This window comes from Centroberyx affinis, unplaced genomic scaffold (assembly GCF_046629955.1).
Source record: "Centroberyx affinis isolate AG114_WGS23_722 - 3 ecotype Tasmania unplaced genomic scaffold, CSIRO-AGI_Caff_v1 ptg000581l_1, whole genome shotgun sequence".
In the NCBI taxonomy this organism is placed as follows: domain Eukaryota; kingdom Metazoa; phylum Chordata; class Actinopteri; order Beryciformes; family Berycidae; genus Centroberyx; species Centroberyx affinis.
The window spans coordinates 117,501-134,472 of NW_027279221.1; the positions used below are offsets into that span (position 1 = coordinate 117,501).

The 16,972-nt window shown below is 41.5% G+C and overlaps 1 protein-coding gene across 1 annotated transcript in view; it reads left to right on the forward strand.

The window, feature by feature from the left end:
* LOC139643302 (unconventional myosin-VIIa-like) overlaps positions 1-16,972 on the forward strand; it is a 51,550-nt gene that overhangs the window by 3,687 nt on the left and 30,891 nt on the right. Inside the window, exons 4-19 of the mRNA XM_071518415.1 lie at positions 3,187-3,371; positions 4,163-4,284; positions 5,087-5,229; positions 6,152-6,265; positions 7,267-7,335; positions 7,914-7,998; positions 8,082-8,158; positions 9,600-9,719; positions 9,942-10,084; positions 10,634-10,844; positions 11,800-11,935; positions 12,563-12,661; positions 14,470-14,477; positions 15,145-15,282; positions 15,899-16,057; positions 16,705-16,797. Of these exons, the coding sequence (XP_071374516.1) occupies positions 3,187-3,371; positions 4,163-4,284; positions 5,087-5,229; positions 6,152-6,265; positions 7,267-7,335; positions 7,914-7,998; positions 8,082-8,158; positions 9,600-9,719; positions 9,942-10,084; positions 10,634-10,844; positions 11,800-11,935; positions 12,563-12,661; positions 14,470-14,477; positions 15,145-15,282; positions 15,899-16,057; positions 16,705-16,797 (1,902 nt within the window). The remainder of the gene's footprint in view (positions 1-3,186; positions 3,372-4,162; positions 4,285-5,086; positions 5,230-6,151; positions 6,266-7,266; positions 7,336-7,913; positions 7,999-8,081; positions 8,159-9,599; positions 9,720-9,941; positions 10,085-10,633; positions 10,845-11,799; positions 11,936-12,562; positions 12,662-14,469; positions 14,478-15,144; positions 15,283-15,898; positions 16,058-16,704; positions 16,798-16,972) is intronic.

Here is a 16,972-nt window from a genome sequence, read left to right on the forward strand (position 1 = left end):
ATATAAGACTATAAACTGCTCATTAACACAGAGAGACACTCAGCTACAGAACGACTTCAAATATTGTCTAAAATTAACTTTTCGGCTCACCTGCTAAGGACTGATAAACTAAAATAAATTACCTGCCCAGAATAATTGTTACTGGCCTAAATAATTAATATACTGTATATAGAAATTAATATATAGAAATATGTCACCCTAGCCATTTTCAAAGCTATTAAGAATCACATACTGATTGTTAATTTAAAACTTCCTGACTCACTTTTATGATCAGGTTTGTAATTTATTATGAGAGTATTTTGAAGTGTAGTTTAAAATTTTGAGAACATGCAAAGACTAAAGACTTAATATAACCGAGGCATTCAAATGTTATCGTCTCAGAAAGTTAGGGTTAGGTTTATTATTGTTTTTTTTTTGTTTTTTTACATTTGGTGCTTGGCAGGTGTTAATTTCAGACTTCAAATACTACAAAGAGATAGATTCCAGTGAAAGCTATTCTGTTGTTTAGTCAAATAAGTCACCTTGTCTCTCTCTGTAACCCTCTACATGACACTTTAAGGACTCCTGGTGTTTTTTAAATCTTTATCTAGTGTTTGCATGCTCTTTACCAGCTGCCAAATCCAACCACTGCTACGCTTCTGCTGCTGGCTACTGAACAGCTTTCCCCCACTCCCCACTCCATATCTTGCCTTCTTACTCTCTGCTTTTCTATCCTTTCTGTCCTCCGTCCTTCCTCCCTCTCTCCCTCTTCCCTCTGAAGACGAACTGTGGCGGCAGGGTAAGTGCCGGACCTTCAGGCATGGCTGGAGAGACAGATCAGACCCGGGCAAAAAGTATATATATTTGGAAATGTATTTGAGAAAAATATTTTGAAAAGCAGTCAGGGAGCGCATGATTTATTTACATCTCTTCAATGCTATACTCACATAGCCTCAAAAACAGAGACAATGCTATCTAATTAGTCAAGGTACAGGAAAAGTGTGCATTTCATGTGCAAATTTGACAGCGTTGGGTCTGTAAAAAATGTCATGCATGTTGCACATTTTGAATACGATTCATTTTACCATTTCATTGTTTTATAAAGTTGTAATCACGTAGAAATTATGGATTTCATTCCAAAATGCTATCAATTTTGAAAAAAAATGTTGCTACCAGAAATTCATCAGTCAATCTTTGAAATCGAAAGCGCAGATGATTCTAGTGTCAAAAAGAGAACTGACATGACTCATAATTTAAATACTGTTGCGTAATGTGCTTTACTTTCATGTCAGCAATCATCTTGTCAGAGTGTCACTTTTATTCTAACAGTGGAATTAAACTCTTCAAATGAAATTAAATGCGAGGCGATCTTTATTCATTTTCATTTTGTTTGGGCCTGCAGAAACCTGGCATTTCCATGTGTCATAACTGACTGCTGGGATGAAGCCAAATCATCTAAACTGTTTCATAAAATGACAGGAGTGAATGGACATTGAGGGTAAAACAGTTGGTTTCCTGGAAAGTTGATGCTCTGGAGGCGTCAGGTTTCTGCAGGATAAGTCAAACTGCGTTTTTGCCCGGGGTTCCTGGTAACCGAGCTCATCACTGCAGCCTGGGCGCATGCTGCTTCGTTTCCAACATGGCCGCCGGTTCTCCGGTGGCAGATACCGATACGTTCTCATTATCATCCTCCACCATCTGAGCTACGAGACCTGCGTCACCTCTGGCCTTCGCCCAGTTCCCCCCCAACACATCCACCCCCCCCCCCCCACCCACCCACCCCTCCTCCCTCTGACACTGTCATATGAGCAGCCAACAGACAATCAGACGTATTCAACATATTCAACATGCATTTGAAGAGTTTCAGTCCACATTAAGATATCCAGCATTTGAAAAAACTCGACATACCCTTACAAAATGACAACTAGATGTCTTAAGACTTTTACTTACCAAAATAGTGACATTTTAGAGGATGCAAAGATCAGTATTTTTTTCCTCCACCAAGTAAATAGGAAGGAGGTGATGTTTTGTTGCTTTGTTTGTTTGTCTGATTGTTTGTTAGCAAACTATCTCACAGATCTAACAGATTTGGCTGAAATGTGGTGGACGGATTGCCCTTGGACCAAAGATCAGTTGATTCGATTTTGGTGGTGATCCGGATCTGGGATTTCCACCATTAGTCGATTAGCGTTTTTAGCCACAACTATTGAGCTGCATTCATGTGCTTGTGGGAAAGTCCGACATCCAAGACTTCCAAGTGACTGTTGAACAGCGTTGAATTAAGATGCTATTTTTAGGAAAATCGAACCCTGAAAACAAAATCAAACCCTGAAAACAAATGATAAACAAACATAAACTCTCACGGAGGCTGCAGCTTTGCAGGTTGGAGAACTGTTCAGCGTTGATGTGAGCTCTGCTCAGTGCCTTCTAGTTGAAATATTGACCAGTGAACAACAAGAGAAAAGATCCAACATCGATATATTGCGTTCTTGAGTGAAACCCTTCATCTATTTGTTTTCCTTTGTATTCACTGCAGGCATTTCCATTCCAGTCATAACTTTTCTCATTGTGAACTAATTGTGATGAGTTACTAGGGTTTGACCGATATCTGTCTGGCCTTTTACTGGAAATCAGCCAGTCAAATATAATTGAAATGATGCAGTTTGTTTGGTTGCATATTTATTTTATAACTGATAATTATCACACTGTTTATCTATGGGAATTAGAATCAACCTGAATTGATTCTAATTAGACATTTTGATCTGACTCTTATTGTTATTATCATGGACTTCAGTGGAGAGATTTAGTGTCCCATGGTTTAAAAGCTGTTTCAGAGGCTTTTCTACCCTGACACACCTGATTTTATGGCACAAAAATGGTCAAATTCAAAGAGACTGAATATCAGTACAGAACATCGACCACCAGCAGCTTAAATCCAAAAATATCAGTATCGGCCTTCAAAATCCAAAATCGGTCAAACCCTAGTATGAATACTAACCATTTGCCTTGAATTCATCCATATATGAGTTGACCATGTTTTAGAAGTGACTGTGAGTAAAAATGGAATGTTGTCATGTGAAATGCATCGTACTGGATGATGTCACAGCTTGATGATGTCATCACCTCACCGGCCCGTCTGTTCCCGTTCTCTTCTGTCCTGAAACCCCCGTCACTCTCTCCGTTCACTCCTCTCTCCTGTGTGTGCAGACCTACACCGGCTCCATCTTGGTGGCGGTCAACCCCTACCAGCTGCTGCCCATCTACACCGCCGACCAGATCCGCCTCTACACCAACAAGAAGATCGGCGAAATGCCCCCCCACATCTTCGCCATCGCAGACAACTGCTACTTCAACATGCAGAGGAACAACCGCGACCAGTGCTGCATCATCAGGTGGGGGAGAGCTTAGGGAGTAGAACAGAGCTGAAGACAGTGGAACAAGTTCGTCAGAGCCTAGAGATTAGAGAAGGAGGTGGCTGAGAGGTTGTTGGTTCAAATCCCTGGACCATCTGGGAAAGGTCCCCATTGAGCAAGGCACCTTATTGATACCAACAAACTCCCCCAAATCCACTGTTGAAGGATTCCTCCGGTGTTGATGAAAGTTTGCCTCATTTTCCAGATTGGCCTCTCTCCCTTACCAAACCGCTGTGGATGTTTACGTGCCTTTGTCACACAATTAGCTAAAATGAGACTGGTGTTCCCTAACTTGTAGGGAATCAATTCAAACATTCAATCCCATTCATGATATCGCTCGTCATTTATGATATCAAATCCAAACTTCTGAGATGTGTAGTTACATAATCCATGGATGAGTTTTATGGGTCGAAGATGTTAGCATAAAATAGTAGTATAAAAGCATATACTGTGATATACTATTATTTATTGATTTTATTTGTGAATGAGCTGCCTGATAAAAGTTCTGCTTTTTCAAATCAATGGAAGTTGGGTTTGTTTAGACTGGAAGAGAGATGCCAATCTAGAAAATAAGGCTAACTTTCACCAACACCAGAGGAATGCTTTAAGGTGAAGCAGAGTGTCGCTAAAAAAGAGCATGGAGCTGAGTCAACCTTCCCCAGATAGGTTAAATAAAAAAAAGACTGGAGCGACTCACCTGAGAGGAGGGTATAGTCCTTGCTAGCATGAATGATGTGTGTTTGTATGTGTGTGTGTGTGTTCTCTCACAGTGGTGAGTCAGGAGCAGGGAAGACGGAAAGCACAAAGCTGATCCTTCAGTTCCTGGCAGCCATCAGCGGTCAGCACTCCTGGATAGAACAGCAGGTCCTGGAGGCCAACCCTATACTAGAGGGTAGGAACACACACACACACACACACACACACACACAAAAATAAAATGATAAAACTGCTCTGTCATTTAGATCCTCCACTTCAGAAAGGACTAACTTTCTCTTTCTCTTGTCCATGTTTATATTCAAAAACGTTCTCCCCTTTGTTACTTCATGTTAGCAAGCTAACCAGTTAGATTAGATAATTAGACTAATATAGCTTGCACGTTATTGTCAAACTTTGTGCTGCATAGCAACAAGATTGAACTCTTACAGCTGCACTTTGTGTTTGAGCAGGAGATGAAAGCGTCCATCTGATCACAGCCTCAGACTGGTGATATCTTCTGAAGTCTAAATTTATGGACTCGCACAAAATTAATCTAGAGTGGTGTAGGTGTGGTGCAGGCATCATTTACACTCTAACCCAACGCTATGTGAACGCTACACCCAAATGAAAAACAATACGGCAACATTACACCTACGCTACATGCATGCAACGCCTGGGTCTCCACTGAAAGTCTATGTAAATTCTCTGCGTAATCGTAGATGTTTGGTAAGATCTTACAGGTCTTGATCTGACTTTAGGTAGAAGTTGAATGTGCTGCTTTTCTCGGATGTCGGTCATGGAAACTGAATAAAGGCACACAAATGCACAAATATGGACAAAATCACTCATATAAAATCACTTATACTTGTACAGCTGCATGCACACACGCAGACACAAATGTACAGACACAAAGGTGCATGCATATGTACATATAAAGGCTCATATACACACATATCCATACAATATTATCATGGTTGCTCTCCTTTGTCCCTCCGCAGCCTTTGGAAATGCTAAAACCATCCGCAACGACAACTCGTCTCGTTTTGGGAAATACATCGACATCCACTTCAACAAGAGAGGAGCCATAGAGGGAGCCAAGATAGAGCAGTACCTGCTGGAGAAATCCAGAGTTTGTCGACAGGTACAGTGGCAAGCTGCTCACAGGCTCAGTTCAAGAGTTTTTCTGTGATTATTGTAACAAAACTGTGCACAATTTCAGTGAAATTTCTGAAACAAATACAGATACTGTACAGGCCCACGGAGCAAAAAAATAAAATAAAATAATAATTATAATGGTGAGGTGTAAAACTAGGATTTTGGGTGGAGAGTGCAATACAGCGGCTTAGTGCAATATGGGGGTAACTGAGGGTCCCTGTGCTATTTATCTGCTATTTATGTGCTATTCAGATGTTTATATGTAATTGAATGTGGTGTGGTTATGTGTTTTATGTGCAATGTCATGTCATAGTGTTTATTCTGAACGGAACTGCTATGATGCATGACAAATTTCAGAGAAATCTGACAATAAAGTCCTATCGTATCGTATCGTAGCGTATCATATCATATCATATCGTATTGTATGTGTTGAATTTCACTAGCTGCGGCCAGACTGATCTGTCGGAAAACGGACAGAATTATTGATGGATAGATTTCTGTCCATTGGGCTGTTTGGGAATGTCAACATGGTGGGAGAGGCAGAAATACAGTAGCCTCGCTTTGCTCATAACGGTGCTACTTCATAGGAAAAAGAAGAAACAGACTATACAGTATAAATTAAAATAAGAAACTGATCTGCAAAACCTAAGGGCAGAGAGTGTGGCTCAGTGTGGGAGCAATGCCCATCTCTTAGCTTCATGAGACGCCCTCTAGAGGCCGTCTCATGAAGCGACATCTCACTAAGTGTTACCTGACTGACTGACTGACTGACTGACTGACTGACCTGAATTTGCCTTGTGAAGCCCTCCGCTGCGTCGTGGGAAAAATGTTAGGCAGTTTGTGGTAGCTTCTGTGTTTCTGCATTTAACAAATCTTTTGCTTAACTCCTTTCCTCTCTGTCTCTGCAGGCTCGTGATGAGAGGAACTACCACATCTTCTACTGCATGCTGAAGGGCATGACTCCAGAGGAGAAGAAGAAGCTTGGGCTGAGCAAGGCCACCGACTACACCTACCTGACTATAGTGAGGGACACATTTACCTGTTAAACATTCACCTGGCGCTCTCACAGTCAGTGAGCGGGTAGTGTCAGTGTCTCGATCCGGGACACTCTGACGGGTCATGTAGTTATCCATGGACACTTGTTGACTGTTGCAGGGATCGAGCCTGTGACCTTCCAGTTACGGGACGGTCACTCTAACCAGTAGGACACCCTGCCACCCAGTTAATGCTCGAAACTCAGCATTAAAGGAAAATTCCACCCCAAACACTTTGATATTGTAAACGAAAAAGCTATTAGCAATATATCTTGTATTTCCTGGTCCATTTTGGTTTTTGGAGGTGTATTTTTCTTATTCCTGATCAAACGTAGACGATGTGATGTCACATTGTCTATTTCCAGCAGCTACAATGGAGTTTCATAGCAGCAAATATTCCAGCAATCTAAAACGTTGATGGAAAATGTCAGGTTTTGGTGTCAGTCCCTCAGAATCAAAGAGCGAGGGCTTCTTTCTAGAGCCGTCATTTTGCACCAAGAGACGTTCAACAATCATACAGGGAGAAATCCATCGTAGAAGAGGAGAGAGATTTCTCCAATTTCTCCACCAACAGGAGCAGAAAATAGACCAGAATGCAATGCAGCACCAAAACAGGCTGTGTTTTCAGTAAGGGGCAAGGGACTCTCGCTTTTTCTTGATTGGAAAAACCCTCTTACTATGCTCTCACTATCTCTCTCTCCACTTACACATATAACCCACAGCTGAATGCAACAACTTCAGGCCTGTTCTCTCCAAGTCGTTGAAAGGCATTCTGGGATATATAGGACATCACTAGCTGAAATAGAAGTAGACGAGGCAGGATGAGGGAAAGTGGGTACACAAAAAAAAACACACGTCAACCACAAAATAGCTGCTGGCATGCACTGAATATCACAGATTGGTGATATCTAACAGTGTGAGAGTATCTGATGGTGGATTTTCCTTTAAAACTGACTACATTTCCCATCTATCCCTCTGTCTCTCTGCAGGGAAACTGTACGGTGTGTGAAGGTCGAGACGACTTGAAGGAATACTCCAACATCTGCTCTGCAATGAAGGTACTGATCAAACCAAGCTATGGTTAGAGTACATCAAACAATTCTCACATTAGTAACCCAAGGTGTGTGTGGTTGTTGTTATTCTTGTTGTTTATTATACTGTAATACAGTGGCTCTCAACCAACAAAACAAACAAAATGAGTCCCAGTTGCGAACCATTAGCAAACGTAAACTGGATAAATGGTTTTAAGCTTTTTCCATTTCCAGGCTATTTGACTTATTTTAAAAGCACTGTAAGCTGACAATTCATTCATTATTTATTTCTATTAATTATTATTTTTCACACTCCATGAATCATCTCAGGACCTCCAGGTCGAGAGCCACTACACTATTTGAAGAGTTTTATTACAAAATTTGACATTCACTATTTGAAAAAAAGTGACATATACTCTTACCCATTAAAATAATAGATAGCACAAAACAAACACAAATTCTGTCACTTTTTATAGGAGATGAGGTACTTCAAGTCCTTAGTTGACAAAATGACACTACTTTTACAAACTGATCCTCTATATTTTGGAGATATTGAATGATGAACTGATGAGTGATTTGGATTTTTCCTTTACTCTGTTCTGTAGGTGTTGATGTTCACAGACAGAGAGAACTGGGAGATTTCTAAACTGCTGGCTGCTATATTACACATGGGAAACCTCAGATATGAAGGTACACACACACACACACACACACGCACACAGTATGACACACAGAGTGACCAGGGTTTAACCTGTTGACCTTTGACCCTCCAGCTCGTACCTACGACAACCTGGATGCCTGTGAGGTCGTCCGCAGCTCTCACCTCACCACTGCTGCTACACTGCTGGAGGTGACACACACACACGCACACACGCACACACACACACACACACAAACACCGTGTTTGTAGCGTGTAACAGTGTGGATGTTGTCATGTGATCTGATTAAGTAATGGCAGGATCATCCATTTTGAAAGAGTTGCGTAACTGACTCTCCAACAAGTCCCAAGCCGCTCTACAATGTGCTGTGTGCAGTGCTTCCTAATAATAACAACAATAATAATTATAGTAATAATAATAAGTAGATAACGCTTTACTTTATGGTTCATTAATTCATGCTTAATTAACTAGTGATTAAGCATTAACTAACCATGTGTTGACATTTTAGTTTTTAAGTACGCTTCACTCATGCTCAACCAATTTGCTGATTAAAGTGTAAGTGCTTTTAATGAACATTGCTAACTACTAGTTTAATTATTTGTTAACACTTTAGCTATTTATTAACTCTGCAGCAGCCACAGATAGGTATAATGCTAATGAATATTGAAATGGCACAAGTCATAATAAACTAAAACAACATAATGGTCTTTATTGTGTCGGTACTTGATGCATCATGAATAGTTAAAAGCCTAATGAATAATTAAGTACTTAGCAAGTACTTAATGAACTGAACTGAACAAACCAAACTAACATCTTAAAGGTTCCATTTTATTCAGTTTTGATGACTTTCTGACTGATGACTCTCTACTGTGGCTCAGAATAAGAAAATAAGAATAAGAATAAGAATAATGGTGTTCATGATATTTTGCAAATCAATATTTAGTTAGTTTAGTTAAAATGGTATATATAGAATGAATTTGTAGACTCATTAGACTCATATCATCATGTAGAATTTGTCACAATACTGGACTCTGATTGGTCAACAACAGCAGCTCCTCTAATTCATATGAGTGTCCAATTGTGATGTGGCTCCTGGAGTCAGTCTGAAACTACCTGGGAAAAAGGATGGAGTTTTTTAAAATGTAACTTTAAACTTTTACCGCTCAAACAAAATCAACATTTAAAAACATCTACATCATAATAATCATAATCATAATCATATTTAATTTAGGTATAGGACGCTTCATCCCCGGTCCTCCGGTTGAAGGACAGACTCTCCAAACACTAGGCCTCCCTGTCGCTCTTTAATGGCTGATCAATGGCTTTGGGCATTGATTAGCCATTGGCTGCTAGTGGGTGACAGCTGAACATGAGGCCATTGATCCTGCAAGGACAGAGAGACTGAGAGAGAAAGTCAGACTGGCACAGAAAAAGAGAGAAACAAGTAGAAGAAATGAATGGTAGTTAACGAGAGCTGAGGTTGAATTAGATGAGAGCTCCCCTGCTGGCTCACAGGACAACACACAGTGTGGCATACACATGACAACTGAGCATATATTACATTTGTGTGTGTTCCTACTTTGTGTGTGTGTGTGTGTGTGTGTGTGTGTGTGTGTGTGTGTGTGTGTGCAGGTGGACGGTAAGGATTTGATGAACTGTCTGACCAGCCGAACTCTGATCACCAGAGGAGAGACAGTCTCCACCCCCCTCAGCATGGAACAGGCTCTGGACGTACGGGACGCATTTGTAAAGGTATAAACACACACACACACACACACTCACACACACATACACACACACACACAATTACTCCTGTACCTGTAATTAACTGATTATCCTCTATTACTCCTTCGATTGCACAATCACTCACCCTAAATGGCTCAGTTACCCACCATTAGTGTACTGATTTGCGACTTGACTGTGTGTGTGTGTGTGTGTGTGTGTGTGTGTGTGTGTGTGTGTGTGTACGCGCAGGGTATTTATGGGCGTCTGTTTGTGTGGATCGTGGAGAAGATCAATGCAGCCATCTATAAGCCTCCGTCCAACGAGCCCAAAGCCCTCCGACGCTCCATAGGACTGCTGGACATCTTTGGCTTTGAGAACTTCACCATCAACAGGTAGAACACACACACACACACACACACACACACACACAGATACACTCACACACACACACACACCTCCCCTCCTGCTTTTAGCATTTCTTCTTTTAGCACTTCATATTGTTTTCTTGTCGTTCGCCCCTCTCTCCATTTGTTTTTGCAGCAGCGGTGTGTCAACTTGGAATGAGTCTCTTTGCATTTGCTGTTTTCATTTTCTTTTCATTTCCTCCGCCTCTTGCAGTTGCAGGTCTGAGATATCGTGCATCAACTTGGAATGAGACTCCTTGCATTTCCCATTATCATATTGTTTTCTTGTCTTCTTCGCCTCCTGTAGCTTTGAGCAGCTTTGTATCTCCTCAGAATGAAGCTATTAGAGTTTGTCGTATTGGTTTCTTGATGTTTCCTCTTGTAGTTTTGACGTGTATCAACTTGGAATAAAACTGGTGGCATTTCTTCCTCTCACATCAGTGTCTTGTCATTTACTCCGTCTCCTGTCATCCGCCCTGGTTATTTCTCATCATCATCGTGTTGTTTCCTTGTCATTTCCCCCCCTCCCTCCTGTAGTTTCGAGCAGTTGTGCATCAACTTTGCCAACGAGAACCTGCAGCAGTTCTTCGTCCGGCACGTCTTCAAGCTGGAGCAGGAGGAGTACAACCTGGAGCACATCAACTGGCAGCACATCGAGTTCACCGACAACCAGGACGCTCTGGACATGATCGCCATCAAACCCATGAACATCATCTCCCTCATCGACGAGGAGAGCAAGTTCCCCAAGGTAACTGAAGTAACGCAAAGTACCAAGTGTCAAAAGAAGGAGAACTACATTATATTGACTTCTTAAATGAGCAAAGTAATCCCAAAGTATTAAAGTAACAGGAACTATAAACTATAAACTTCTCCTTCTATGACAAGGAGAGCAAGTTCGCTAAGGGAGGATGATACTTAATGAAAGTAACTGAAGTTTAAGAGAGGATTTCCACAAGGAAGAATATACTGCAGCAAAGTAATTTTAAAGTATTAAAGTTACAAGAAATATATATTGCAGTATCTGTTTCTCCCTCATATCATCGACGAGGAGAGCAAGTTCCCCAAGGTAGGATAATACTGAATGAAATTAACTGCAGTAATGTCAAAGTACTACGAAAAGCAGGGACTATAGTCTAACTACAGCATATTTGCTTCGTAAATGAGCGAAGTAACCCCAAAGTACTACAGTAACAGAAAGTATATACTGCAATATTTCCTCATCGACGAGGAGAGCAAGTTCTCTCTCAGCCAACAGTGACGATATGTGGGCCTTATCTATATTCTGCAGTACTGTATATATAACTGTTATACATGTGACATACCATGACATACTCTGCTAAAACTAAAAGCATTACAAAAGAACTAGGTAGATTACAGGAATTACATTGTAACTGAACTGTATTCATTGAAGAGGATACCAAGTATATCTTCCTCTAAAGCACATTTCTTGCCATTGTGCTCTGACATCAGCTGATAGGTTAGACAGTGGCATATATCAACATATTTCTGGAAAGGTTAGACTCTATACTCTTTCTTCAGGCACGATGCAGCAAAATTGTAAATAGCTTGAGTTATTCATATAACAGATAACTACACAGTCTCTCTCTCCCTCTCTCTCTCTCTCTCTCTCTCTCTCTCTCTCTCTTCTCTCTCTCTCTTCTCTCTCTTCTCTCTCTCTCTCTCTCTCTCTCTCTCTCCTCCAGGGAACAGACACCACCATGCTGAACAAGCTGAACTCGCAGCACAAGCTCAACACCAACTACATCCCTCCTAAGAACAGCTATGAAACCCAGTTTGGCATCCAGCACTTTGCTGGAGTGGTTTACTACGAAACCAGAGGTTAGACTCCCTTTATATAGTGGTTTGGTCCCAGACACCCAGCAAGTACTGGAAACTGTTCTGATTTGATATCAGAAATATATTTAGATCCTGATTCACAAAATGATGCTGGTAGCAGCTATATGGACGACTACAGATGTTGTCTCAACTTTACTTTACAACACCTATTCAATGTCAAAATGTTTGCTGGGAAAGTTTACTAGTTGTTTTTGTGGTTTACAACAATACCAGAGGTTAGAAATACCTCATCCAGTTATAATAGTTTGATAATATAGTTTACTAGTTGTTTACACTAGTGAGTGAATGAAGAAAAGGCCGGCACACTGACAGAGGATTAGAGAGGCTCTTTAGATGGCAAAAAAAAACGATTCATTGACATAATAAGTGATAAAAAGGGTTAGTGGGAAAAAAGGGAAAAAGTGACATTTCACTGTGACTTTTTTTCACTTTTTTCACTTTGTCACTTTCGCTGTTTTGTTGCATAATACTAAAATAATAGATGGTTGCAGTGATTGTGTATTATCAATAACTGCACCAGTGTAGTATGTGCTCATGTTAACGCAATGTTTGTGTTTGTATCTGTGTATTGTGTGTGTGTGTGTGTGTGTCTGTGTGTGTGTCCTGCAGGCTTCCTGGAGAAGAACAGAGACACGCTGTATGGTGACATCATCCAGCTGGTCCACTCCTCCAAGAACAAGTTCATCAAGCAGATCTTCCAGGCTGAACGTCGCTATGGTAACAGACACACACACACACACACACATACACACAGACATCCAGATCCTTTAGCCATTTTGGCCATTGATTGTGTGTCAATTGTGTATCAATGGCCAAGCTGGCTAAAGATCTGGATATCAACAGAACTACTCTGCACGTTTCCCTTCTCTTTGATTGAAACTGGTTATGCAAAGTTTAAAGCCACAGCTCAGGTTTTCATATGTTTAAAGACTAGTTTCAAGCTTCTAAAACGTACCTTTAGATTGTGCCAGTTATTTCTCTCCATACACTCCACAGAACAAACAAAACTAGTAGTGAGGTGAAAGTGTTGCCACAGGTGGCGTTGTTCTGTTCTCAGGTTTCTAGCTTGGATTTGGTTAGAAAATCTTTAACTTTCCTTTGCATGACTTTCCTTTCCTTGCATGTTTTTCCGTAATGTCTGGCTTGGAGCTAACATTACTGTCTTCTCTGTCTTTCCTCTGTGTGTGTGTGAGTGCTTGCCTATGTGTCTGTCCATGTGTGTGTATGTGCGCATTTGTGTGTGTGTGTGTGTGTGTGTGTGTGTGTGTGTGTGTGTGTGTACACTTGCATGTCTGTGTGCTGCTTCTTGCCAGTTTCTGTGTGGCTACGCTCCTGGTAGTACAGTGGGTCTTCTTGCCTCCACTCTTCCCAAGGTAAAAAAAAAAAAAAAAAAAAATATAAAAGACAGAATAAAGATAAGAAATAATCTCCATCCCTGCATTCCTCCATCCCTCCATCCTCATCTGCTTTTACCAAGGAACAGAAAATCTCCTTTTAGAAATGAGGGCAGATTGCTCTAGAGGTAGAGGTTTGATCCTGGTATCAACAGGAGGGCGTATTGTTCCAGTTGTTCACCTTTTTCATGAAATTCATACATGAATTTCAAGTGTACAGGAGAGATAAACAGAAAGACAAATACCTACCACCTTGTGTAAAATGGCCAATAAAGTAATTATTGTTTGTAATCTACTTTCTAAGAACGACAGTACTGATGTAAAATCACTTGTCAGATCGTACAACAATAAAAACGTCAATCACCGTAACTTAAAGCTGCAATTTACAACTTTTTGCCTGGAGGCAGTGAAGTGGCTTACAAGTCTTATCCTCCTCCATTGGACCCAAACACTTCATCATCTTGATGAGCTGTCCGGGAAACTCTAGAAAACCTAGCTAACTGGCTATCCTAGCATCCTACCCGTCTCGCAGTATACAAGCATCTCCGTGTCGCTTCTCAGGCCCTTCGATGTTCACCGTGTCCTTGAATGAGATCTACTGTTTAGCTTCACTGTTCCTTCTTTTCTTACTGCAATTTCCTCAATTGTTGTTGCTATGACTTCCCTGCGCAGTGGCCACTAGCTTCACTTTGATAGCCAGCCGGCCGCGCCCACAGCAGATGGTATACATCCCAAAACGTCCACAACATCATTAAAAAATGTATAATATCCTATCTCTCGTTTGTTTATTGTGAAAAATGTGGAAAAAATGTGACAAATTTGGATATTGCCGCTTTAAAAGAGAAAACTGGTTTCAGGACAGCTATCCTGTTCAAAGATTTTGTGTTCCTATGTAAATCCTGTCCTCATCTTGTGTTTCACCAACTCACCTCTTATTATCCAGTCATCCGCCCATCCATCTGTTTCTCCTCAGTCACTGCCAGATAAGATTTATTTGGCCTTGTAATGGGACGGTGCAGTGCTGTAGGACGAAGAATCGTGTACTACCTTTGCACTTTTTGATACAAACACCAAATTTTACATTAAGTTTAGCTCTCTGTGGTGGAAAAAGATTCAGTTAAGGAGCCATCGTAAATTTGGCCCCCGACGGCCATGGGACGTGGCCGAATTTCCTGTTCTCAAATTGTTCTAGTCAGATATAAATATTTACGATGGCTCCAAATCTGAATCTTTTTTTAACATAGAGAGCTACCTTTGTGCAAAATTTGGTAAAAGTGTGTGATTCTGCAGCTTGACTGCCCCACTATTGCCTATATATTCGTCATTTCATATTTTTTTACATTGAAACCTTCATCATGTGATAATAGTGTTAAAATAGATTCTCTTGTTCTTCTGTGCTGGTGGCGGCTAATTGGATTGACAAAGCTGATGTTTTAGAGGAAGCTGACTCGTTTGATAAAAGTGTTAAGTTGGCATTTCTAATCTTGACATGGTTTCTGCTCTGGCTATGTGTTTGAGTGGCGTTTAACTCTGACCCAATGATATCTGCCAGACAAAGAGTTTATATTTAGGGAGAGAGAGCGAGAGAGAGAGAGAGAGGGGAAAGGAAAAGAAAGGAAAGAGTTAGTGTCAGTGCTCAGGAAGAGAAAAAAGAATCCTCATTGTTACTGACCCTGACTTTTTACGCTGTTTCTGTATTTGTGTTGTGTGTGTGTGTGTGTGTGTGTGTGTGTGTGTGTGTGTGTGTGTGTGTGTGTGTGCGTGCGTGTGTGTGTGTGTGTGTGTGTGTCTGTCCAGGGGGCGGAGACCAGGAAGCGCTCGCCCACTCTCAGCAGTCAGTTTAAGCGATCTCTGGAGCTGCTGATGAGGACGCTCAGTGTCTGTCAGCCCTTCTTCGTACGCTGCATCAAACCCAACGAATACAAGAAACCCATGGTGAGTGTCTGGACGCTGTTTACCTGCATACTGTAAAGAACAGAACAGAATAGAATAGAATAGATGAGAACAGAACAGAACAGAACAGAATAGAATAGAATGCATGTTATGTTTACATTTTGGGGATTTAGTTGGCACCAGGGATAGACCTGTAAAGTAGACTAACTCACCAGCCACAGACAAACATTTATCAGCATTTTTGCCGCCCTGGAAACAAATCATGTGTCAAACTGGTCGTTATATTAAAAATGAATTGCAAAACCTAAAGTCTTGAATAAAAACAAAAAGTTCGGTCGGATCGGTGGTGCTGCAGTATAGTGCCTTCCGAAGTTTGGAACAAAGTTTTGTCAAAATCAGTCAAGTAGTGTATGAGATTTAACACTTGAGTAAAGAAATTTTTATGAACGCTGGAACACAGAAAATGCCAAAATGCATCGTCCCTCCAAGTTTTGTTAAAATCAGACCAGCAGTGTCTGATATTTCACCTGAGATTTCACAGACAGATTTCATCATATGGGGGACAACAATAGCTGCATTTAGCTCCCTGTCCCAACACTTATACTTACAGTATCTCTCTATGAATGTGTGTCACTGACCCCCCCCTCTCTGTCTGTAGTTGTTTGACAGGGAGTTGTGTGTGCGTCAGCTGAGGTACTCTGGTATGATGGAGACCATTCGTATCCGCCGGGCCGGATACCCAATCCGCTACACCTTCGTCGAGTTCGTCGACCGCTACCGGGTCCTCATGCCTGGAGTCAAACCTGCGTACAAACAGGTGTGTGTGTGTGTGTGTGTGTGTGTGTGTTTTAATTCTAGGTGTGGCTGGTTATCTTTTTAAAGGATTTAGCATTTGACACCTAGTCCTGATCTCTTGAGGTCGAACCTACAAGCAGGAGCGTGTGGATGGGTTTGAAGAGGTTGGGCTGGTGTGTGCGTGTGTGTGTGTGTGTGTGTGTGTGTGTGTATGTGTGTGTGTGTTTCGTGATCCAGTATTTCATGATCCCTGGAGTCAGTCAGGCGACCATTTTTTTTATCTCTTCTCAACAGTTGCTGCAGCACTGTATGTGGTCATCATGCAATGTTTCCCACAATGCAACAGCAGTCTGTTTTTCTTGGACCTCTGCATATTGTTGTGTTTCCCTCCCTCTCTGGTTAGGACGACCGGTGTGTCTGTGTCTGTGTGTGTGTGTGTGTGTGTGTGTGTGTGTGTGTGTGTGTGTGTGTGTGTGTGTGTGTGTGTGTGTGCATACGTAGAGTCCACCTGACCCACACATTGTTTTCCAGACAAGAATGCAATATGACAATGTGTCCCTTCCCTCTCTCTCTCTCTCTCTCTCTCTCTCTCTCTCTCTCTCTCTCTCCCCCTCTCTCTGTCTCTCTCTCTCTCTCCCTCATTGTGTCGTTGTGTCTCTCTCCCATCAGGAGGACCTAAGGGGGACCTGCCAGAGGATCGCTGAGGCGGTGCTTGGCAGAGACGACGACTGGCAGATGGGAAAGACCAAGATCTTCCTCAAGGTAATTCTGGCAATGGCGCTTAATTTCGACATTAAAGACAAGACGACGTCTGGGTGAGACAAAAGTCCCGGGGATAACACAAACTATTTAGATATTCTGAGTGAACGATCGTGATCTATTTTATTATTTCTCTACCCTGCTGCCTCTTCTGCGGGACTCACCACTCCACTGGAAG